Source organism: Lycorma delicatula, chromosome 10, assembly GCF_047948215.1.
Source record: "Lycorma delicatula isolate Av1 chromosome 10, ASM4794821v1, whole genome shotgun sequence".
Lineage (NCBI taxonomy): Eukaryota > Metazoa > Arthropoda > Insecta > Hemiptera > Fulgoridae > Lycorma > Lycorma delicatula.
The window spans coordinates 43,014,873-43,040,309 of record NC_134464.1 but is presented as its reverse complement, the minus strand read 5'-3'; the positions used below and the strand labels follow the sequence as shown (position 1 = coordinate 43,040,309).

Genomic DNA, 25,437 nt, shown 5'->3' with positions numbered 1-25,437 from the left:
AAGTTTTTACTTAACATAAATTTTATTTGTTGTGCAACTGAAATAGTGATTGTTTGATTTGTAGATTTGTAGAGAAACTAGTCCAACCTCACCAATTGTGGTAACTTAGGAGGTTGTCAGACTTTGTTTTTCGCTGGTAATTTAAGAACAAAATATATTTGAAAGAACAGAAGATACTATCTAGATATTGGTGTTGACAGTTCAGTCGAAATGAATGACTTCCATTAGGTTGACTATTAAGAGAGGAGGAATTAGGGCATATCACTGTGGATAGCATAGCAATATGTGTAACCATTACTTATTTTATTATGTTTGGTGGGTTAATTATATTCATAAGTAATGGGTGGATCATAGAAACATGTAAGTGTGAAACATGTAATATATTTCTTTTGTCTACAAATCTTGTTAGGTAGCAGAAACAACTACTGCCACCCCACATCTTCATTTGTCCATTATGTAGTGAAATCTTGCTTTCTGAAAAATGCATTCCAAATCAGATTCCTTAATGCAGTGCACTTTTATAAGCAATCTTCTTTTTAATTCTTTAATATAAATATATTTTTCTGACAATTTATTCAAAGAATGAATTAGATATTGGTGCCAGTTATTTAAGTACATCATATTTTAGGTATGAAGATATTTTAATTTTTCTAAATTGTTGTTAGGACTATAAAGAGGATATAAAGAGGAGTTAGACTATTAAAGGATGGTAACAGTTATATAACAATATATTTCAAAACTGAGGGACATTAAGTGGTAGAAAGTAGGGCAGATTTACATGGTTGCAATGTTACTTTATGGTATTTGAAATTTTTGTCCACCAACTTTGATATGGCATTTGGAATCAAAATTGTTAAAAAAAAAAATAAATAAATAAGATGGTGGGCATAAGAATAGATACATGATTTAATGTAAAATTTTATGAGAAAATCAGTGGTGCAAACTGTTTCTTGATAATTGTCTTTGTTTTTGAATTATAAGCAATCAAAGTTTTGATGAAGTAATGACAAATTGTGGTTGTAATAAAAGGTAAAATGCCCTATAGTAACTTGCTTTATTTCATATTATGTTCAGAATTACATTCAGTAACAAACATTAAACATTTAATGTTGGAATTAATAGCCTAAACAATAACATCAGCCTTCATAATAATGAATTACACTAATACACAATAACTAATAATTTGCAGAAACCAGTAGTGTAAGAAATTTTCCTTTAATTGGAAGATGTTTTGCAAATGTTCGTTGTTACTGACATTTCTAAACAATTTTTTTTTTTTTGTAATGATTTGTTTAAAAATAGATCTCAGGTTCCTATAAATAAAATTTAGTAATTAGAATAAAGTTTTATTGGTCTCTCTCTGTTGGTTTGCTGTGAGTTTCCAGAGTTTTCTCATGAGCTGTTCTAGCTTGAGCAATTTATATCATCTGTGATCTGTCTTATGTACTTCAGCCTACCCTTTCCTTAGGGGTTTTTCTTTTAATCAGTAATTGTCTTCAGTAAAGAATTAAATAATGTGTAAAGGATTAATAATTTAATGCTGAATCTAACTCATGGCCTGCTTGAAAGGTTGTTTTGTAGGAAGCTGCAAAAACAACCTTTTGAAAAAAAGTTTTAAAAATCTTATTTTACTAAATATTAGTATATTTATAAAATAAATGCAAAATAATTAAAATATAAAACATTGGATAACAATTTCATTTAGCTTTGTAGATTATTTGTTGTTAAAACTGTAATAAATAAACTACATAGGTAATCGCCACAGATTTAAATTTAGTAAGTACATAAAATATAAAAAAATTTCTACATCTCACTTTTCAAATAAAATTTTTACCAACTAATTTTTAAAATAAATAATATAGCTGGTAATTAATAAATTATTACATATGAAAGGATTGAAAACTGATCACAAAAGGATATATCACTAAAAAACAAATCCTGTTAAAAATAATTCAGAAAGTAATATATTGAGATTTCGCTTAGGTTGATAGTATAGGCCTGCAAATGAACTTAAATATTTTTATATTCGATTTAAGTATTGTTGTAGTGAATTGCATCCCTCCAGCTATTAAAGATTAGAAATATTGGCCTGAGGATGAAAAAATGTTTTAAGACTGGATGTAATAACTTCAAACAGTATATCTAAATTTCAGTATTTTTGCTAAGTTATTTATATATATAGATCTGTGGATAAAATTAACACAAAAATGATAATTTTTGGTGACTAATAAACCTAAAATTAATTATATAAAGAAAATTATCTTCTCATTACTGATGGTTACATACACGTTACTAAAATTGCTGTGACATTGAGTACACAACGGACCAAAGAATTGAATGGTTGTGTGGTCCTTTTAAAATTCATATTTTAATGATATAACAAAAGACCGTAATGTAAGTGGGTATAACGTAAGTGTAAGTTATACAGAAAAAAATTGTGAAAATAAGATATTTCTAATCTACCTCAAAAAAAAAAACAGTTTTTTCAATTCATATTGTGATATTTTAATTTAATTTTTTAAATAATGGGAAATCACCTTTTTCCTGGTAAGTTTGATCATCTACAGTTCTATCCTAGTACAATTACCTATATTTATAGATTGTACTTTAAGAATATATAATGGGATTTTTTTAATGTATGAAAAATGGTATCCTTATTAGGGTTTATAACCCAAGACCGACGGGATGAAAAAAATTGAATTGCAACCTGTTTAGCCGCAGGCATCTGCAAAAATGTTAATGTTATTCGTAAGAATGGCTGTATCTCTTTTTGAGAAGTAATTTATGTCTTATGTTGAGTCACCTTCAACCAATATAGAATTTAATATACCACGTATGATATGCATGGGCATAAATAATTTTTTATTCAATTTAAAGATTTATCTTCTAAAACAAAAATTATAAATTATACCATTAGTAAAACTCTGTGAAGTCTAGTTGTTTCAAACTTTACTTTGACTGCAAAATTGTTTAATTTTATTTAATGTAACATTAAAAAATCAAGACAGTCAATTTTGGAAATTAAAAAAAAAAAAAAATTAATTTATAAAGAGGTTTAATGTAGCAGATAAAAATTAAGTATATTTTATATCTTCTTAAATAAATTATTTTTTATAAAAATTTCAGTATTATGAATTTCTATAAATAGATCAAAGAAAATTATCAGGGTGGGTTTCCACCTCCCCATGGGGCTAAATCGCCCCTCACTATTGTTATAGTTCAACCATTCTTTTTTATTTATTTCTTTTAATTACTAACCTTTATTTAATTTATGGATCTGTGATTTTATATTCTAGAATTAGATGGTCTTCTTTTTGTTCCTTTTTTTAAATTAAATTTTTATTTATTACTTATTAAATTTCCTCTTCCAGTTTAGTTTTTTAACTCGGTTGAAACTTTTTGTTTTTTTTTTATAATTAACAAGTTTTCTTTAGCTTGCGGATGCTCTTTTTTATACAGGTTTTTTTTTTAATAAATTAGAGACTCCTTGTTTATGTCCTTAGATTCTTGTTTTAATCCTATCCTATGTCTTGTTTTTGGTGCTTTTTTTTGGCCTTTTTTAATTAAATTTGTTTCTGCTTTTGTTTTATTACAATTTTAGTTATTAAATTTCCTCTTCGGTTTAAGTTGTTTTTTTTTTACTGTTGAACTTTTTTCTACACTTAGTAAAAAATCACTAAATACACAGATTTTTAACATGTTACCTTCTCTCTTTCTCTCTTTTCCTTAATTGTTTTCTTTAAACAATCAATAAAGTATTTATTTCCTTCTAATCTCCCTGATAAGTTGAACATAAGTGTTACGGTTTTTGTTATATGAGAAAACTGGTTGGATTGGTTCTCTTTAAGTAATTTGTACAGTGCAGCAGAACTTTTAATTAATATCCTGTTATATGAAATACCAGTAAATGTAATTTTTAAATACGTTTGTTGCTCAGTTATTATCTCAGAAATTTTTCTTTTTGTTTACACCGCCTGATGTTCATAAGTCATCAACCCACATGTAAAACAAACTACATTTATTTAATGTAAGTGTAATTTAATGTAACAGGAGATTGAGCAGTCTGTATTGTTAATTCTTTCTTCTCTTAAGTTCAAACAAATGTCAAAATAGTAGTCTTTCTGTAACAGTAGTTTTGCTCTTAAATTTCAAGCGTTATGAAATTTGTAATATTAATATATTCTTTTTAATTTTGAATGATGCAGGTCATGTTTCTGTAAAAGAAATTGCACATCAAACACCAACTTTTTGAGAATAAAGTTCTAGACCACCTTTCATGTTATTAAATTTAAGGATTCTTACAACATTATACTCTATTGCTTTGGTTGTTAATATATCCAGAAAGATGAAATTGTGCTTTATCTGAGGAAAACAAGCATTGTTGTAAGCTTCGGGTTCGTTATCAAATACCAAATCATAAACTTTTTTTAAAAAACATCACATTTAATAACAAAAAATTTAAAATTTATATTTTTACAAAATATAAATGTCAGGATTTGCAAAATAATGTACTAGGACCATGTTGCATATGTTGTTCCCACAGATTACAAAAAAATTGTAAAAACTCATTATACAAAATAAACGTTACTAATTGTGATGAAAGATACATATTACATATAAAAATAAAGAAAATAATAATAAACACATTTGACTCGAGAGTCCCAAAACTTGTTTACTTAGGTTTGTACGTAGAATCGCTACTGCATATCTTGTACACATAAAAAATTAACAAAATATCTTACTAATACATATAATAATAAAGAATTGGTCAATCCAAAGTTAATTTTACATATAATTTTGTCATTTTAACATGTTATAATTTTAATAATATTTTTAATGTTATTTTATATATATATATATATATGTTTTTTGTTAAAATCGACGAGTATAAAATCTTGTAATAGATCCAAGAATGTTCCTTATGGAGTGGCCTTTAATTTAAAGTTCTCATACCTGTGTTCCTTACAGTTCATGATTAGTAAAATTTTATAATCAGTTTCTTTTTTATATTCACTTACAACTTACTACGATGAAATCCCACACAAAACTGACGCTTTCTGATGGTGTCACAGCACCTAACCTCACCACTCTTTCTTTGAATTGTCAAAGTCTATGTGAGTATGTATACTCGCACAAACATAACACTATTTGTATAGAAAACGTTAGTTTTCCAGCATGTCATGTTTCTTAAAATTCTATTTTAAGAAAGAATTCAGTAACAAATGAATCATGCTGCTAATAATTTAACTTTTATGTTTTAACAAATATATCATATATCAACATATTAAAAAATCCATATAACAAAATAGTTTAATATAAAATAAATTTCAAATAAATTCATAAATTTAAATAAACCAATTTAATTTAAATTTAGGTCAGAATTTATAGTGGTTACATTGTCCAAACCTATAAACCACCTTGAATGAAATGTTTGAACTGTCAACAGTATTGAAGTCGTCCGTTAAAAACAGATTCTTCGAGTTCTTGTACTACTCAGAATTCAAGAGATTAAATATGCTACAAAATTTTCTGCCATTTCTCTGTTTTGTATTAGTTACATGGATTGAAGAATATTCTTAAATTTCCCAGTATTATAAAAAAAAAAATATATATATAATTATATAAAGGTTTGAGCTTATATAATGAATTTAATTTTAATTTTAAAAAAAACTTTTTTTTTTGATTTGAATAGACTTAAAAAAAAAGTAAAATAAAATAAACTAAAAAAATGTGATATGGATACCATATGAGTTCCTTGTACGCCTATTAAAATACTTATACACATTATTTTAAAGTGAAAAGTACATAATATTTAATTTCATTAATAACTTCTGATATTTTTTCATTTTTTTTCATGTTATTGAATTATTAATTATTGTAAATTTCTTTTACAATCAGTGGTTAATTTATTAATAAATCAATTTAAATTTAAAAAAAAAAGAGGAGATGAAGTTGGATTTGAACAGATGTATCTTTCCCTTGTAAGATCTATACAGGGTGATTCAGGAGGATAGGTCAATACTTTGACAACTCATCCTAGAGGCTAGAAATAAGAAAAAAGTTCATATAAACATAGGTCCGAAAATGTTTCGTTAGCGAGTTATACAGAGTGAAAGATTTCACCTGAGTTTCAGTTCCTCCAGGTAAATAAAGGCTTTCTGAAATTCTGGGAAGGTCAATTGCTTCTGCAAATTCAATTGTTTCTTATGGTTTTTGAGCTGGGAAATCGAAAAAATAGGTCCTAGAACGGTGTCTCTCTTAGTTTCTAAGATATCCCATGTAAAACGCCAAAAATAGGGTCAAAAAAACACATTTTTTACATTTGACATACAATAACGTTGTTAAATTGCCAATAAATCATACATTTTTTAAACATAAATTGTAGAGAATTTAATTATAAGAAGATTGATGTAAACAATGTCAACAGAAAACAAATAACATTTTAAACGTGTCGACTCTTATTAAGAACAAAACCGACGAAAACTTAGAAGAAAATGTTACAAATAAAGAAAACAGATATGTCTAGTAGGTACAATAATTTTAGACCTATGGAAAACAAGTTGGCAACACTGATTTTTTTCATCACAATTTGTTTAAATACTACTCATTGTTGTCAGTTAATCGTGATAATGTGTTTAAATAACCTTTTGCTGATCAATCATGTTTGCAGTATTATGTCAAATTCTTATCGTAAACATTTCAGAAAACTGTTAAGAAGTGTAATTTTGTATTCATTTTACAGTGGATAAAAATCAAGTCTGTTAAAAAAAGTGAAATTCTGTTTAGTTTTGTTTTGAAAAATGCTGCATATCTTCACTAATGCTGAATATGCTGACATGATTTTCACCTATGGATTTTGCAATGGAAGTGCTGCGGCAGCAGTTATGGAATTTCAACATAGGTATCCTGGTCGTGTTGTACCAAATCGTAAAGTATTTATTAGAATTTTTAATAATCTTCGTGAGAATGGTACACTTCCCAGTGCTCATATTTCATCTGAACGACAAGCAAATCATGCTGATGAAGGTGAAAACATTTTGCAGATGGTTCAACATAGTCCGGCAACGAGCACACGATTAATTGCAACACGACTCAATATTTCACAAAGTAGAGTATGGTGGACACTAAATAATAATGGATTGCATCCTTTTCATATTCAGAAAGTGCAACATCTCCAGCTTGGTGACTACGCCAGCCAGCTGCAGTTTTGTCAATGGGTTAATAGGAATCAACATTTAATTCTATTTATACTATTTTCGGATGAAGCTACTTTCACTCATAACGGAATAAACAGCACACGGAATACGCATCGGTGGTCTGAAGAAAACCCACATGCAACAGTGGAAAAAAAACTTCCAGCAACGATTTTCAGTGAATGTTTGGTGTGGTATCATAGAGGACCAATTAATTGGTCCTTTCATACTACAACACTGTGTCACAGGGAGAAATTATTTGGAATTTTTACCTAATGAATTTATTATATTGCTGGAAAATATCCTCTTGGCAAAACGAATTGAAATGTATTACCAACTTGATGGAGCTCCTACACATTTCACTAATGAAGTAAGGCAATGTCTTGATGAAAAGTTTCCTGGTAAGTGGATAGGATGTGGAGGGCCGGTTAATTGCCCACCGAGACCCCCAGACCTCACTCGGTTGGATTATTGTTTGTGGGGATGGTTGAAAAATGAGGTTTACAAGCAAAAAGTAGACATATGTGATGAACTGATTGCTTGCATTCTCAACGCTGCAGCTATAATCAAGGAATTCAAGGATACCGTTAGACTGGCAATACAAAATCTAGTACAACGCATTGAAAAGTGCATTGAACACAATGGTGGCATTTTTGAAGGTTATTAAACCACATGAAATAGTACTTGTAAGCAGCATTTTATCATTATCATAAAAAAACAGTAAATATTCTTTCTTCCTACAGTTATTTTCTACTGTACATAACGAAAATTTTTTTCAATCTTAAAAATTGTTTTGTTGTTAATAAAAATTGACATGTTTAAAATTTTATTTGTCTTCTGTTGACATTATTTACATTAATCTTCTTATAATTAAATTCTGTACAATTTATGTTTAAAAAATGTATGATTTATTGGCAATTTAACAACGTTATTGTATGTCAAACTTAAAAAAAATGTGTTTTTTGACTTTATTTTTGGCATTTTACATGGGATATCTTAGAAACTAAGAGAGATTCCATCTGGGACCTAGTTTTTCGAATTCCCAGCTCAAAAACCATAAGAAACAATTGAATTTGCACTTTAATTGATCTTCTCAGAATTTCAGAAAGCCTTAATTTTCCTGGAGGAACTGAAACTCGGGTGAAATCTTTCACTCTGTATAACTTGCTAACGAAGCGTTTTTGGACCTATGTTTATATGAACTTTTTTCTTATTTTTAGCCTCTAGAATGACCTATCCTCCTGAATCACTCTGTATATTTGATTAATTAAAATTTTATTTGGCTATAACTCTGGAACCAATGAAAATAAGTAACACTTATGGTATATCATTGAAAAGCTCTCAGTGTAGGCTTATTACTGCAATTAAGAAAAAGTCCATTTTGGAAAAGGGGAGGTGCTCAACTATACGTTACAACAGTCCCAAATCCAAAATTTCAACATCTTACGGGTAATTGTTTTTAAATTATGCAAGTTATATATGTACTGTGAGTACAGACTTCATGCCGAAACTAGTCAAAATGAATTCAAGGATGGTCAAAATGGTTATTTCCGTTGAAAACTAAAAAGCAACATTTTTTTGCGATCACAATACCTCCTTGTTTTAAAGTTTTTATTCTTTTTAATTTATTTAATTTAGTAACTTTCATCAAAGCTGAAATATGAGCAAGCCTACAAAACAGACTGCTCATAAGAGCAAAAGCTAAACAAGATTGTTTTTCTCTTGAAACAGAATAAGGTAATTTTTGTCCATTACTTTTTTCCATTGGTCTAAATTTGTTGTGATGATTCTCTTCATTTGTAAAGTTATGAATAATGGACAAAGTATGCGTTCATCAAAACCAGTTTAGGGTTAGTAAAGAAAGCTTTCGTGCATAAAAGAAAGTATAAGTTAGTATTATATGTAGATCTAAGAATTAGAATGAAATTTTTTTAAATGTTTATATGGAGTGAAACACTTTATGTTGGGAAATATGAACAATAGGTAATATAAAAAAGTAAAAAATAGGCATTTGAAATGTGGTGTTAGAGAAGGATGTTGAAATTTAGATAGTAGATAAAATTCAAAATTAAAAGATCTTTAGACAAATAGTGATGAGGAATAATTTGTTAATCTGAAACAGATGTTTATTTGACAAACAAGTTTATTTACTTGATAATCATCTGTTAAGACAACCATATTTGTTTGGTTAAATTATGTAATATGAGATTTGTTCAGAAAGTTCTCAGCCTGCAAAAGAAAACAAAATTTTCCACAATTTTTTTTCTCAACGTATTCACCTTGCAATTTAATACATTAGACCAGCAACTTCCGAACTTTTAATACCCTCATTATAATGCAATTTGTCTAATTCTATAAATGCTTTCTCAGCTTTGACCTCATCATTTGAAGTGAGCCATTTCCTTTAAGTTTTGGGAAGAGGAAGTAAGAACTTGATCCAAATCCAGCGAATATCGCACATTTGAAAACGCATGGAAGTATAACTCAGAGTTTTGTAGCAACTACCTAAGATGTGTACATGTATTATTATCGTGAAAGATCACTTTCTTTTTGGCCAGGTGTGAGTGCAGGAATAGCACCCTTCAATCTGCGTAGCAATGAGTTGTAATACTCTCCACACACTGTGAGAATGGTGTGTAATCATAGATTCTCACCATGAGAATCCTAAATAAACTAATTTAACTAATAAACTTTTCTTGCAAATGTAACTGTTTTTGTTTTCAATGGTGAATTTCCATCTGATTTTATCAACTGTTTATACTGCTCTTGGTTTCCAGTTGTTACAGTGAATCCTTGTTTCATTTACTGTAATAAAAAGTAGAAGAAACTCAACGAAATCATGTTTAAATAAGTGTAAATATCCTTGAGAAGTGTTCAGCCAAATGCATTTTCAGAAAGCATTTAATTACATTTTAAAATGAGATATTGTGATAATTGAAATAAATAATATCAGTTGACCTAGCCATTTAATTTGTAGTAGTGTTGTAAATTATTAGTTATTGTATATTATTATTAGTGTTTGAGCTGTGAATTCAAACATTAAATGTTTAAAGTTTGTTATTGGATGTAATTCTATAGGTAATATGAAATAAAAATGTTACTAGGGGCATTTTACCTTGTTTTATTACTATCACTATTTTCTATTATTGCAACTTAGATTGTTTTGCAGCTCTTAAACAAAAGCATTTTTTGAGAAATAATTTTTTCCATTGTTTTATTCATAAAAGTTTACATTACAATCAAGTATCACATGTCCACCTTCCTATTTTTTTCAAAAAAAAGTTTCACTATGCCAGTTCAAAGATGGAAGACCGAAATTTTTAACACCATGTAGTAATTTTGCAACCATGTAGAATCACTCTTGTTTCTACCTCCTCATATCTCTAAATTTTGAAATATGAAGTTGTATCCATTCTTTAATATCACCCTGTATGTACTTGTTAATATTACTAATGAACAACTTGTTTCCACTGAGTTGAAAAAATTTAACTCTAGACTAGTATGATTTTTTATAATTGATTATTGGATTTGTAGTTTATAAACAATGCTTAGTTCTCAATTAAAACTATTAAATGAATTATAGAAATTTGATACAAAGACTTATGTTAATTTATAATCTCTTTGTTTATTGTATTTTTATTATTAATCTTGCAAACAGGGTTCTGATTAAAATCTTTGCTTTTCATTTTCTATGTCAGCGATTTCTCATATGATGTTTCAGCTATGTTGTTATTTTCTGATGTCAGAATTTTCACCAAGGTTAATAGTAAATGTGATTAAATAGTTCTGCTGAGGAATTTTGAGAGGATATTTAAATGGAGAGTTAAAAACCATGATAGTTCTAGTCTGAATAAAACAATTTTTCACGTTTTCTAAGAAAACACAGGCTGTTAATTATTATTAAATGGTTGATTGTTTTTTTATTTATAATAAGGTTGCATATATATATATATGTTTTGACTTATAGGAATTGTACTATCAGTCTAGTAAAGATGTAGAGAGAAATTATTTTTCATATTAAACAACTAAGGAGAGTTTGGTGTTGTATTTTCTGACTCAAATCCAGTGCAATGTTTAGTCTAGTTTCTTTAAGAAATTAGTGCTTACAAGGGCAGGCAGTCTTCTTACAGTAGAATTTATTATTCTCCTTTTGCAGGGCGGTAGGAGGATGAGTTTCCCTACTTTAAATCCAAAATTGTAACTTCCAACTTCGCTCCATTTTGGAGAAAATTCCATTTGAAGATTCTTTAATAGTTCAATAGTTTAATAGTTTAAAAACCTGATGAAAAGGTGTCAGATGAATCGGTGGAATTTAGAGAAGCTTGAGGAAGAGGAGGTAAAGAAGATTTTTGAGGAGGACATCGCAAGAGGTCTGAGTAAAAAAGATAAGGTAGAAAATGTAGAAGAAGAATGGGAGAATGTTAAAAAGGAAATTCTTAAATCAGCAGAAGCAAACTTAGGCGGAATAAAGAGAACTAGTAGAAAACCTTGGGTTTCAGACGATATATTGCAGCTGATGGATGAACGTAGAAAATATAAGCATGCTAGTGATGAAGAAAGTAAAAGGAACTATCGGCAATTAAGAAATGCTATAAACAGGAAGTGCAAACTGGCGAAAGAAGAGTGGATTAAAGAAAAGTGTTCATAAGTGGAAAGAGAAATGAACATTGGTAAAATAGACGGAGCATACAGGAAAGTTAAGGAAAATTTTGGGGTACATAAATTAAAATCTAATAATGTGTTAAACAAAGATGGTACACCTATATATAATATGAAAGGTAAAGTCGATAGATGGGTGGAATATATTGAAGAGTTATATGGAGGAAATGAATTAGAAAATGGTTTTATAGAGGAAGAAGAGGAAGTTGAGGAGGATGAAATGGGAGAAACAATACTGAGACCTGAATTTAAGAGAGCATTAAAAGATTTGAATGGCAGAAAGGCTTCTGGAATAGACGGAATACCTGTAGAATTACTGCGCAGTGCAGGTGAGGAAGCGATTGATAGATTATACAAACTGGTGTGCAATATTTATGAAAAAGGGGAATTTCCGTCAGACTTCCAAAAAAGTGTTATAGTAATGATACAAAAGAAAGCAGGGGCAGATAAATGTGAAGAATACAGAACAATTAGTTTAACTAGTCATGCATCAAAAATCTTAACTAGAATTCTATACAGAAGAATTGAGAGGAGAGTGGAGGAAGTGTTAGGAGAAGACCAATTTGGTTTCAGGAAAAGTATAGGGACAAGGGAAGCAATTTTAGGCTTCAGATTAATAGTAGAAGGAAGATTAAAGAAAAACAAACCAACATACTTGGCATTTATAGACCTAGAAAAGGCAGTCGATAACGTAGACTGGAATAAAATGTTCAGAATTTAAAAAAATATAGGGTTTAGATACAGAGATAGAAGAACAATTGCTAACATGTACAGGAACCAAACAGCAACAGTGGCAATTGAAGAACATAAGAAAGAAGCCGTAATAAGAAAGGGAGTCTGACAAGGGTGTTCCCTGTCTCCGTTACTTTTTAATCTTTACATGGAACTACCAGTTAATGATGTTAAAGAACAATTTAGATTCGGAGTAACAGTACAAGGTGAAAAGATAAAGATGCTACGATTTGCTGATGATATAGTAATTCTAGCCGAGAATAAAAAGGATTTAGAAGAAACAATGAACGGCATAGATGAAGTCCTACGCAAGAACTATCGCATGAAAATAAACAAGAACAAAACAAAAGTAATGAAATGTAGTAGAAATAACAAAGATGGACCACTGAATGTGAAAATAGGAGGAGAAAAGATTACGGAGGTAGAAGAATTTTATTATTTGGGAAGTAGAATTACTAAAGATGGACTAAGCAGGAGCGATATAAAATGCCGAATAGCACAAGCTAAACGAGCCTTCAGTAAGAAATATAAGTTGTTTACATCAAAAATTAATTTAAATGTCAGGAAAAGATTTTTGAAAGTGTATGTTTGGAGTGTCGCTTTATATGGAAGTGAAACTTGGACAATCGGAGTATCTGAGAAGAAAAGGTTAGAAGCGATTGAAATGTGGTGCTATAGGAGAATGTTAAAAATCAAATGGGTGGATAAAGTGACAAATGAGGAGGTATTGCGGCAAATAGAAGAAGAAAGAAGCATTTGGAAAAATATAGTTAAAAGAAGAGACAGACTTATAGGCCACATACTAAGGCATCCTGGAATAGTCGCTTTAATTTTGGAAGGACAGGTAGAAGGGAAAAATTGTGTAGGCAGGCCACGTTTGGAATATGTAAAACAAATTGTTAGGGATGTAGGATGTAGAGGGTATACTGAAATGAAACGACTAGCACTAGATAGGGAATCTTGGAGAGCTGCATCAAACCAGTCAAATGACTGAAGACAAAAAAAAAATTAATAGTTCAAGTAGTTTATTTGTGTAACTACAATTTATTACAGCAGCTGAATGATAAGCATTCCTGTTTCAAATTTACAGTCCTCTGTTTCAAGATTTTGTCATTTTTTTAAACTTTTTAAATATGTATTTGATTTTCTCAGAAATACCCATTTTTCTTCTTGTTGTTTTTTCTTCTTGTTTTATGAAATTAGAAAAAATTAAAATAAATTTATTTTAATTTTCAGTTTGCCTGTTACAATCTGAAACTAATATATAGCAGAAAACAACAACTTAACCATTAAATTCAGTAACAGAAAAACCTAATAACTAATAACCAATAGTCGACTTGTATAGAATCCCGCATCAGCAGTCTGTACTTAATTTTACAATTACAGCAATAAACAAAAACAAAAAAGAAATAAAAATTTAGAAAACATAAAGCTTAACAAACACAAAACTTGAACAACATAACTTCACAGCCATATTGGAATGATATAAATTTAAAATGTCACAAAACTACATTGTTAAACATTATTGCCAACTACTACAATCTACTATGTCTTTAATTAAACCATCAGTTTATGTTTTTAGTTAAAACGATTTGCTGATTAATCATTTCATACTTTTATTTAAATTTATAAATATTTTTTTCAAGTATACACATTTTTTCATTGTTACAAATTTCCATAATTTTAAAATTATTTTTATAACCAATAATGCTATTTTTACATTGCAACAAATGGTTAGCCATATTAGACAGCTCTCTTTTCTGTTTCTGTAAGTATTGTAATTTTCCATAAATCCTTTTTAAAAGATATGTCAGTTTTACCAGTATAAATTTTATTACATTCATTATATTTAACTTTATATATTGAAGTTTAATTTTATTTGTAATTTGAATTTTTTCAATTGTGGCTTTAAAACAACACAGCAATATGTATTATTTATGTTATGTGAAATGAAATAGATAATTGTTAAAAATAATTATTTTATTGTAAAAATTTTCTGTTATCTATTGTATCTTTGTAAAAGTTGAAACCAACTTTTTTTTCTTTAAAAATGAATTTATAGTTCTCTTAAATTTATATAAGGTATTTTTAGTATAATTTTAAGTTTACTTTCTTTTGAAATGCAAATATTATCAGTCATAGTAACAAGTTAAATTTGTTTTATCAGTAAAAAAAAGTTATTTCTTGTTATACATTTGTAATGATTAATTTTTATTGCTAGAGTGGGGTTCCTGAACCACAACTTGAAGATTGCAAGTCAGCTATTCTGTAAGTATTCCGTTATTGAAGAATCTGCATGTTTTGTGTTTGAGTTTATGCAGTTTTTGAATGTGTGATTTTATTATTTTTAAATAATTATAAATATATTCCTTTTTGGAGGTGAATGTTTATTTCTTTTATTGTATTAGTATTATATATTTGCACAGTTTGAGAACAGTATAGAAATTTGGGCTATGGTCGTCATTCAGTAAGTATCAAGACATATATACTTATAAAACAATTTTTAAAATAATTTTCCAGTTTTTCCTACATCAACCTCTACAACTATACACCAATCCTATTGTTAGTACTATTATTATTATTATTATATAAAAATTATTTATTAGATTTCCTATATTGGCGTGGACCATGTACTGATGATTTGTATGAGGGGAACAGCTTAACTTGTTCATTATATGTGGTTCATATGGTATATGTTAAATTTTGTACAATATATAAGCATATCTTTCAACCATTCCATTTACAAGAATAATGCATTTGTTCTCTTCTAACTGTTCTTGTGTTTATAACTTATAATTTCCTCACCAAATCCTATTATTCTATCAGTTGTATACGAAAATTAAAAATTTGCCAAGAATGTTTTTCATTGCTTACCAAAATAATGTATATTTTGAGGAAAGACAGTTTCCATTAACATTTTTCTTCATTGTGTGAAATAAAATTATTTTCTTTCTTTGTTAGTAAAATTTGTTTAATTCCTAATTGACTATAAATCAAATGAATTTGCAATATTCTTAGAATTAACAGAAAAAACTTACTTTATTTTTGGTTAGAAATATCCGAAAATTGCTAATATTTATTTAAGAAAAAGTTGAGTTTTTTGTTGACAGATGATTTATTTCAATGACAGTATGTTTAGTTATTTACTTTTATTTATTCTTAGTGTGTACATTGCAGTCTGTTCTATCAATGAACAGTAAGCAACCCTTCTGCCGCAATAAGTGAAAATGATATATATACATACATGGTTCCCACCGGTGGGGGGGGGGGGGGAATGTCAGGAAATATATAAAAACTTAATCAAGAATTTTAAAAAATCGGGAAAAGTCAGGAAAAATTGCAAAAAATTTCAGAGATTATTTTTGTTATTAAATTAAGGTGAAGAATGTTAGTTATTAATAAAGTATTTTTTAAGTAGTGCCAAAATATATTTGATATACTTTACTGAAATCAGGAAGTGGTGACCCCATTGCCCAGCATACTGCAACTACATGCCTCAAGCAGCCATTAACATGTCCTTTTTTTACTTACATTCCCTAATTATTTTTTTACATTAAAGGAGGATTATTGCAAATTGCAGTTAATTTTTTCACTGGTGAAATTTGAACAAGAAATTGCCATTGAAAATTTTAAGTTAACTGTTTTCTTGGAATTTCTCTCGAACTACCATGAGTTTTTTTTAATTTTAAACAATTAATTAATTGTTTCTAAATGGCATCTGAAAAGACTGTTTAATGACGAGTGGTTAGATATAAACTTACACCCAGAATTCAGTTGGTTGAGAAGAGATGTATATCACACTTTTTGTGATGTGCAAAAAAAAACATTTTTGGACTGGGCTGTACGGGCTGAAAGGCAGTGACTTTGCACAGTAAAGGAAAGCAGGATAATGAAATGATTTTAAGGTAACGAATTCTTAGCCTTCACTGAAAACATTTTTATCTCCCAGTCATACTTCAACTCGGCAGACTTAAATCTTTGATCAACAGTTGTGAGAACAATGGTTGTTATACTTTGTCTGGATCTTCTGGTCAGAGTGTTAGCATTGCAGCAGCAGATAATATATATTTGAATCCTCGACTTCATTTGCACAAAATGACAACACAGTTACTTCATTTTGTTATAAAGATGTTGTTTCTAAGGCGGACATTAAGTGGATTCTCATTGTTGTACAAAATAACTTATCCTTAAGTTGTGAAGAGACTGATGCAACTTTTAAATTTATGTTTCCTGGTAGTTGTAAAGTGTAAAAATTCCAGCTTGCAGCTGCTAAATGTTCTTTATATCATCAATCATGGCATCAAACTTTGATGACATTTTGTAAAATCAGCAGCTATGTTGTTATGTTAATTATGTGGTATGATTTGTTTTTTATGAAGCATTAAATAAAATTCTACAGAGGGGTCAAATGAACTTTTAAATGTATATTATAGAAAAATCGTTAAAATGTAATCCTTAAAAATGAATGTAATAATAAATAATAAAAAAAGATGTGAGTTTGGCAGCTGTGGAGATAGTGGAGGGTGCAAAAAAAAATATTGTATGTACTTAGCAAATTAAAAGCAGTAGCATAACATAATTAGTCCGGAAATTTTTAATAAATTGTTCAGGAGAACTGAATCTTAAAATTCAGTGGAAACCCTGTATAACCATGTTCATTTGAAGAGAATTTTATCTTTTTTGAAGAACAAGACATAACATTATGACAGTAGCTTGTTTACTAGTATTATTTTGAGAAAAGATTGAAAAAGTCTAGTACTTTCATTTTTTTATATTGAAATTAAATGTTTGTTCATTTTAAGTTTTTGTGTGTAGTCTGTTTTATTTTAAACAAAAGTAAAAATAATTCCAAAAGCTTTACAGTCATGACCATTTTGTTTTTGGAAATTAAACTTTATGTTATGAAAAAACAGTCCTTTCAATGGTACCTCAGATATGATTGTTAATTTTTTATTGTCAAAATAATATATAAATTAATTTTTTGCATTATAATAACAGCACACAAAATGTCCTTCCTGGGTTTGGGTTCTGTAACTTGAATATGATCCTGCAGGGAATAAATTGTAATTAGAATTACAGATTTGCCACATAGCAGCTCTTAGAGGTGAAAAAATTATATTTACATTGTAAAATGTGAAAGAAAAGCATCAGTAGCTGATAGTTGTTAAAATCTACATTTCTATCCTAATTTCAGTCAATCATTATTATTCATTTTATTGCAGTATATTTAATATATGTTATGTAGCGCTTTTCAGCCAGCTTTAATACAAACCAGTATTTATGTTCGTATGATGTGCTTTTTCAATTGTCCACTATGTAAGAAGTGTATATGTACTATATTTATAGATAAGTAATATTATATGTGGTGTTTTTAACAGGTTTTTTAAATCATATTTTAACTTTGTTATATTCAAAGCTGTATTTTAAGTAGAAAATTTGGTTAAGTTGAAAATTTTATACAGTGCATTCATAGCAAAGTCAATTGATTATAAAAAAAAATAAAAGAATAAATAAATAAAATTAAAATAATGAATCTCAGTCTATAAAGTTAATCAATTTTAAATGAATAACAACAAGACCTTTTCTGTTGAACATTTACCAATAAAGAAACAGTTTGGTTGATTCAACAGCTGAGATAGTTAAAGGTTTGCTAAAATATTTACTTGCAACAACTATATTATTCTCATTCTTCTATTTAAAATAATATTTTGTTTTATAATACATGCTAAAATGTGTAAAATTACTATGGATAGCATTATTTTGACAGATGACCTGATAATACAGATTAACTGTTGATGCCAGAACATTGTTAGCATCTGACTGGAATATAAATACATGTCAGCATTCTTATGACAGATGAAGAAGAATTAAAATTCATGCAAATTTTCATCAAGAAATCATTTGTCAGTTACAAGTAGCTGAATACTTTAAACAAATGCTTTAAATGAAGCTGTTTTACACCATAATATAATGCAATGCACCAAACCATAGACTGATGTTTCCTGTAGTATTCACCAGCAATTCTTGAAGTGGTAAACTGTTCTTTTCTTTTTTTTTTAATATTGTTTCACGACCTATCAGTTAAATCAAAGCATATTACTTTTTTTTTAATATCACTGTTAGGTATTACTGCAGAGGATGAAATGAATGACAATTTTTTGTTGTGTGTGAAAATGCCATGTCTGACTGGGATTCGAACCTGGGACCTCTGGGTGAAATGCCAAGACACTACCACTCGCGCCATGGAGGCCGGCAAAAAGCATAGCTCCTATTTACTTATATTCAAACCATTAATCTGCTTCCTGAAAGTGCATCAGTTATGAGTTATATTATCATTTGCTTGAACATTGCATTGAAAATTCTTTTGGATATCTATAAACAAGAGTATTTAATAGCTGTTTGTACTTGCTGAATATTATTTGTATTTTTGTTGTATGATTTTATGAGTGCATCAATTAGTTTGGAGTTTTCTTCAGTAATATCTGTCTTATTGTTCACAGCCTTTATTTACTCTGCCGTGTAACACTTCTAAAACTTTTAGTTTTTTCACATACAATATCCTGGGAGCAATGGATCAGACCTTTATTTTTTGTATTTCATCATTCATTTTTCTTAATTTCTATTTTTTTTTTTTTCAACTGTACTTATAACGTCCTATTGAGTTTTACATGTTTATCTCCCAGTTGAACATTCTCAATGTTCTTTCTTTCCTCACTCTCTTGACCTACACAGACCATCTTACTCTCTTTACCTTGCCCATCTCAATTCATTAATCTTTTCTGTACTAACAGAATTTTTCCATATTGTTTACATTATCTCTCTTTGTCTAGCTTATCAGTGCTTCTAAAACAATTCATATTATTTAGTGTGCATCCTCTTTTCTTTTTGTAACCCAAGCTTTTCTGTTATTTATATCAAAATTTGTATAAACTATGAGTTATGTAAGACTTTACATTTCCTTGATATTTCTTTACCTCACACTAATAAAAATTTCCTGCACTCTACTCTTCTTGTCTCTATCGGTCTTCCTTTGCTGTGCCAGCTTGTTACTGTAATTCAGCTACAATGGTTTGATTGTCAAACTAAGTAACTCTTAGTTTTTTTTTGTCTTCAGTCATTTGACTGGTTTGACGCAGCTCTCCAAGATTCCTTATCTAGTGCTAATCGTTTCATTTTGGTATACCCCCTACACCCTACATCCCTAACAATTTGTTTTACATATTCCAAACGTTGTCTGCCTACACAGTTTTTCCTTCTACCTGTTCCTCCAATATTAAAGCGACTATTCCAGGATGCCTTAATATGTGGCCTATACGTCTGTCTCTTCTTTTAGCTATATTTTTCCAAATGCTTCTTTCGTCATCTATTTGCCGCAATACCTCTTCATTGTACGACATACAATAAACAATCAACACTACCTATTGTCTTCCAGCAAATGTTTCAGTGTGTTCTCTTCAAGATGAAACCAGACGCGGTTGTATACACTGATGGATCGAAACAAAACGATACCGTTGGTTGTGCATTTGTTGTCAATGAAAGAACTTATATGTTTGGTCTACCCGGTATTACGAGTGTGTTTACCGCTGAACTGTACGCTATAAATAAGGCTTTAAACATCATTAACCCTAAATATAGAAAAATTCCTATTTGCAGTGACTCGTGTAGTGCTCTCCAAGCCTTAAAAAAATTTTATTCCAAACATCCTATCGTCATTGAAATTTACAACACAATCGCTGAGTTGATTAATCGTAACACAGAAGTAACTTTTTGCTGGGTCCCTAGCCACGTAGGGATTCCAGGTAATGAACATGCAGATTCTGCTGCCAAAGAAACATGTAATCAGCCTCCTTTCACCATCCGAATTGCTACCTCTGATTTTATTAATTGTGTAAAACAATCACTAAGAGTGTGGTGGCAAGGAGACTGGACGGCTACCGTTGATAATAAACTCCGACAGATTAAAGATTCTGTGTTGCCATGGAACTCCTCATACAGAAAAACTCGGCGTGAGGAAGTAGTCCTTTGTCGATTGCGGATAAGACACACGAGGATCACACACAATTACCTGATGACAAGAGGACAAGCACCCCTATGCGCACGATGCAACTTCCCCATGACTGTGCACCATATACTCGTGGATTGCATATGTTATGCGGCGTTGCGTCGTAAATTTAATCTACCCAGAAACATCCGTGGTGTCTAGTGCAATGATAATGAAATTTTAACCCGGATGTTTCTATTTCTGCGTAGTGCAAAAAAAAAAAAACAACTAAAAACCATAAAGGATCTAATATAAAACTTAAAACTAGGTTAAAAAACTAAAATTACAAAATTAAATAAAACTTAAAACTAACTTTTTTTTGTCTTCAGTCATTTGACTGGTTTGATGCAGCTCTCCAAGATTCCCTATCTAGTGCTAGTCGTTTCATTTCAGTATACCCTCTACATCCTACATCCCTAACAATTTGTTTTACATATTCCAAACGTGGCCTGCCTACACAATTTTTCCCTTCTACCTGTCCTTCCAACATTAAAGCAACTATTCCAGGATGCCTTAGTATGTGGCCTATAAGTCTGTCTCTTCTTTTAACTATATTTTTCCAAATGCTTCTTTCTTCATCTATTTGCTGCAATACCTCTTCATTTGTCACTTTATCCACACATCTGATTTTTAACATTCTCCTATAGCACCACATTTCAAAAGCTTCTAACCTTTTCTTCTCAGATACTCCGATTGTCCAAGTTTCACTTCCATATAAAGCGACACTCCAAACATACACTTTCAAAAATCTTTTCCTGACATTTAAATTAATTTTTGATGTAAACAAATTATGTTTCTTACTGAAGGCTCGTTTAGCTTGTGCTATTCGGCATTTTATATCGCTCCTGCTTCGTCCATCTTTAGTAATTCTACTTCCCAAATAATAAAATTCTTCTACATCCATAATCTTTTTTCCTCTTATTTTCACATTCAGTGGTCCATTTTTGTTATTTCTACTACATTTCTTTACTTTCGTTTTGTTATTGTTTATTTTCATGCCGTAGTTCTTGCGTAGGACTTCATCCATTCCATTCATTGTTTCTTCTAAATCCTTTTTACTCTCAGCTAGAATTACTATATCACCAGTAAATCGTTGCATCTTTATCTTTTCACCTTGTACTGTTACTCTGAATCTAAATTGCTCTTTAACATCATTAACTGTTCTATGTAAAGATTAAAAAGTAACAGGGATAGGGAACATCCTTGTCAGACTCCCTTTCTTATTACGGTTTCTTTCTTATGTTCTTCAATTATTACTGTAGGTGTTTGGTTCCTGTAAATGTTAGCAGTTGTTCTTCTATCTCTGTATTTGAACCCTAATTTTTTTAAAATGCTGAACATTTTATTCCAGTCTACGTTATCGAATTCCTTTTCTAGGTCTATAAATTCCAAGCATGTTGGTTTGTTTTTCTTTAATCTTCCTTCTACTATTAATCTGAGGCCTAAAATTGCTTCCCTTGTCCCTATACTTTTCCTGAAACCAAATTGGTCTTCTCCTAACACTTCTTCCACTCTCCTCTTGATTCTTCTGTTTAAAATTCTAGTTAAGATTTTTGTTGCATGACTAGTTAAACTAATTGTTCTGTATTCTTCACATTTATCTGCTCCTGCTTTCTTTGGTATCATGACTATAACACTCTTTTTGAAGTCTGATGGAACCTCCCCTTTTTCATAAATATTACACACCAGTTTGTATAATCTATCGCTTTGGTGTACCATTTTTGTTAAACACATTATTGAATTTTAATTTATGTATCCCAAAATATTCCTTAACTTTTTCCATTGTGCTACATCTATTTTACCAATGTTCATTTCTCTTTCCACTTCTGAACACCTTTAATCCACTTTTCTTTCACTAGTTTGCACTTTCTGTTTATAGTATTTCTTAATTGTCGATAGTTCCTTTTACTTTCTTCATCATCGTATAATATATCGTCTGAAACTCAAGGTTTTCTACCAGTTCTCTTTGTTCCGCCTAAGATCACTTCTACTTATTTAAGATTTTCCTTTTTAACATTCTCCCATTCTTCTTCTACATTTTCTATCTTATCTTTTTTATTCAGACCTCTTGCGGTGTCCTCCTCAAAAATCTTCTTTACCTCCTCTTCCTCAAGCTTCTCTAAATTCCACTGATTCATCTGACACCTTTTCTTCAGGTTTTTAAATCCCAGTCTACATTTCATTATCACTAAATTATGGTCACTATCAATGTCTGCTTCAGGGTAAGTTTTGCAGTCAACAAATTGATTTCTAAATCTTTGCTTAATCATGATGTAATCTATCTGATACCTTGCAGTATTGCCTGGCTTTTTCCAGGGGTATAATTTTCTATTATGATTTTTTAATTGGGTGTTGGCAATTAATAAACTAAATTATACTTCGTGCAAAACTCTATAAGTCGGTCCCCTCTTTCATTCCTTTTGTCCAGCCCGTATTCACCCTCTATATTTCCTTCCTTGCCTTTTCCAATGCTTGCATTCCAATCTCCAACTATTATTAAATTTGCATTTCCTTTTATGTGTTTAATTGCTTCATCAATTTTTTCCTATATACACACTCTACCTCATCATCATCATGGGCGCTTTTAGGCATATAGACGTTAACAATCGTTGTCGGTTTAGGTTTTGATTTTATCCTTATTACAATGATTCTATCGCTATGCATTTTGAGATACTGTACTCTCTTCTCTATCTTGCCTACTCCTGCTTGCCCATTATTTGGAGCTGAGTTAATTATTCTAAAATCACCTAACTAAAAGTAGTTTTACTCTTCCCACCGAACCTCACTAATTCCTACTACATTACATTTATCCTATCTCTTCTCTATCTTGCCTACTCCTGCTTGCCCATTATTTGGAGCTGAGTTAATTATTCTAAAATCACCTAACTAAAAGTAGTTTTACTCTTCCCACCGAACCTCACTAATTCCTACTACATTACATTTATCCTATCCATTTCCCTCTTTAAATATTTGTAACCTACCAACCTTTTTTAAACTTCTAACATTCCACGCTCCAACTCTTAGAATGTTAGTTTTTAATTTTCTGGTGACCCCTTCCTTAGTAGTCCCCACTCAGAGATCCAAACAGGGGACTAGTTTACCTCCGGAATATTTTACCAAGGAAGATGCCTCCATCATTGCTATATGAAAATGCAGAGAGCTACATTTTCTTGGAAAAAGCCAGCTGTAGTTTTACATTGCTTTCAGCTGCGCAGTACTTAGAGGACTGAGTGAAGTTGATATGGCCATTTAAGTCGTCCTGACTTACGCCCTTAACAACTACTGAAAGAGCTGTTTTCCTCTTTCAGGAATCATTCCTTTGTCTGGCTCTCAACAGATAACTCTCCTATATGGTTGCACCTTCGATCCAGTTACTCTGTATCACTGATCACTCAAACCCGCTCACCAATGGCAAGGTCTCATGATTTATAGAGGGAGACTCTATGACATAACTCTTAGTTATGGTGGTTTAAAAATTATTTAACTTTTAACAAGCCCTGGTAGATGTATTTTATTTAAATTTTTTTTTAAATCTAATTATTCAATTGCATAATAATATTTCATTGATTTTCAACTTTTATATAATAGAAGTAATTCAGGAATTGACAAATTTGAAATATTTCAAAAGACAAATTTGAGAGTGATATATCCAAGGACAAAAATTAAAATGTTAAGATTAGCTGATGACGTTCTTCTTTAGTTAGAAAAAATAAGAAATTCTAAAGGCATGGATTTATTGTTATAAATTTAGTACAAATTTCAGAAAAAATGGTGAAAGGTAATAAATTGCGACAGAAAGGAAGATAGAAAGAATTAGATTTAAGATAAGTGAACATAAAATACTAAATTTTTTTTTGCAGTTTAGGGATAAATTGCAATAGAGGATGGATTAACAAAGCAGATTGATTTGTGTACAGAATAGGAGATAGCATAAAAGTTATCAAAACTAACTATAAGGTAGATCCAGGGATAAGAAGACTTCTTAAAAATTTAAGTTGTAATTGGAGATTTTTAAGACTGGGCTTGTAATTTCAAAATGGCAGTATTTAGAGGTTATTATGATGATGATCTTCAAAGTAGTCCTTCTGATTGAACACATTGATCCCAACAGTGTTCCCACGTTTGGAAGCATTTCTGGAAATTTTCACCTTAAGGGTGTTATGAACCCTCTCCGTTTTTGGCGGTTGTCTTCAGTTGAGTCAAATCGGTTCCCTTTCAGTGAAAATTTCCAATTTAGAAAACAGGTAGAAGGCCAGGGGCTAAATCTAGGGACAGAATTTTTGGAATTTAGCCAAAAATTATATGATCAAGAATGCACTATGACCCAGTGTACTGTTATGGAGGGCTCAATTCTTATCTCATCAGAGTACAGGCCTTTTTTCATACGTTTTTGCACAAATGCTGAAGGACATTTAATGTTCTTGGTTGACTGTCTGCCACTTGGGAGAAATTTGTCATGCATGATACCAGTAGAATTAAACCAACATTGTCTCCAATTTGACTGACTTTGTTGAGCTTTTTTCGGTCAGACGTGGACCTTCCATTGTGATGATTGTACCTTTATTTCTGGATTGTATCCATAAATCCATGATTTTTCACCTGTGATTACCCTATTTAACAAATTTGGGTCAGTTTCAGCCCATTAATTAGTTCTTGGGACACTTCAGGTGTTGTTTCTGCTGATCTAACTACAATTTCGAAATAAATTTTGTGGATACTTTCAATGCCTGTTTAAATCTTCAGATAAAATTGACCAAACCCCTTAGAAACTCAAATTCACTTCACCAGCCATCTTCCTAATTTTCAGTCTAC

At 30.1% G+C, this 25,437-nt stretch overlaps 1 protein-coding gene across 5 annotated transcripts in view; it reads left to right on the top strand.

The window, feature by feature from the left end:
• LOC142331448 (uncharacterized) overlaps positions 1-25,437 on the top strand; it is a 140,507-nt gene that overhangs the window by 30,462 nt on the left and 84,608 nt on the right. For all 5 annotated transcript variants that reach the window (XM_075377368.1, XM_075377369.1, XM_075377367.1 and 2 more), the window contains exon 7: positions 14,806-14,852. In XM_075377368.1, coding sequence (XP_075233483.1) covers positions 14,806-14,852 — 47 coding nt within the window. The remainder of the gene's footprint in view (positions 1-14,805; positions 14,853-25,437) is intronic.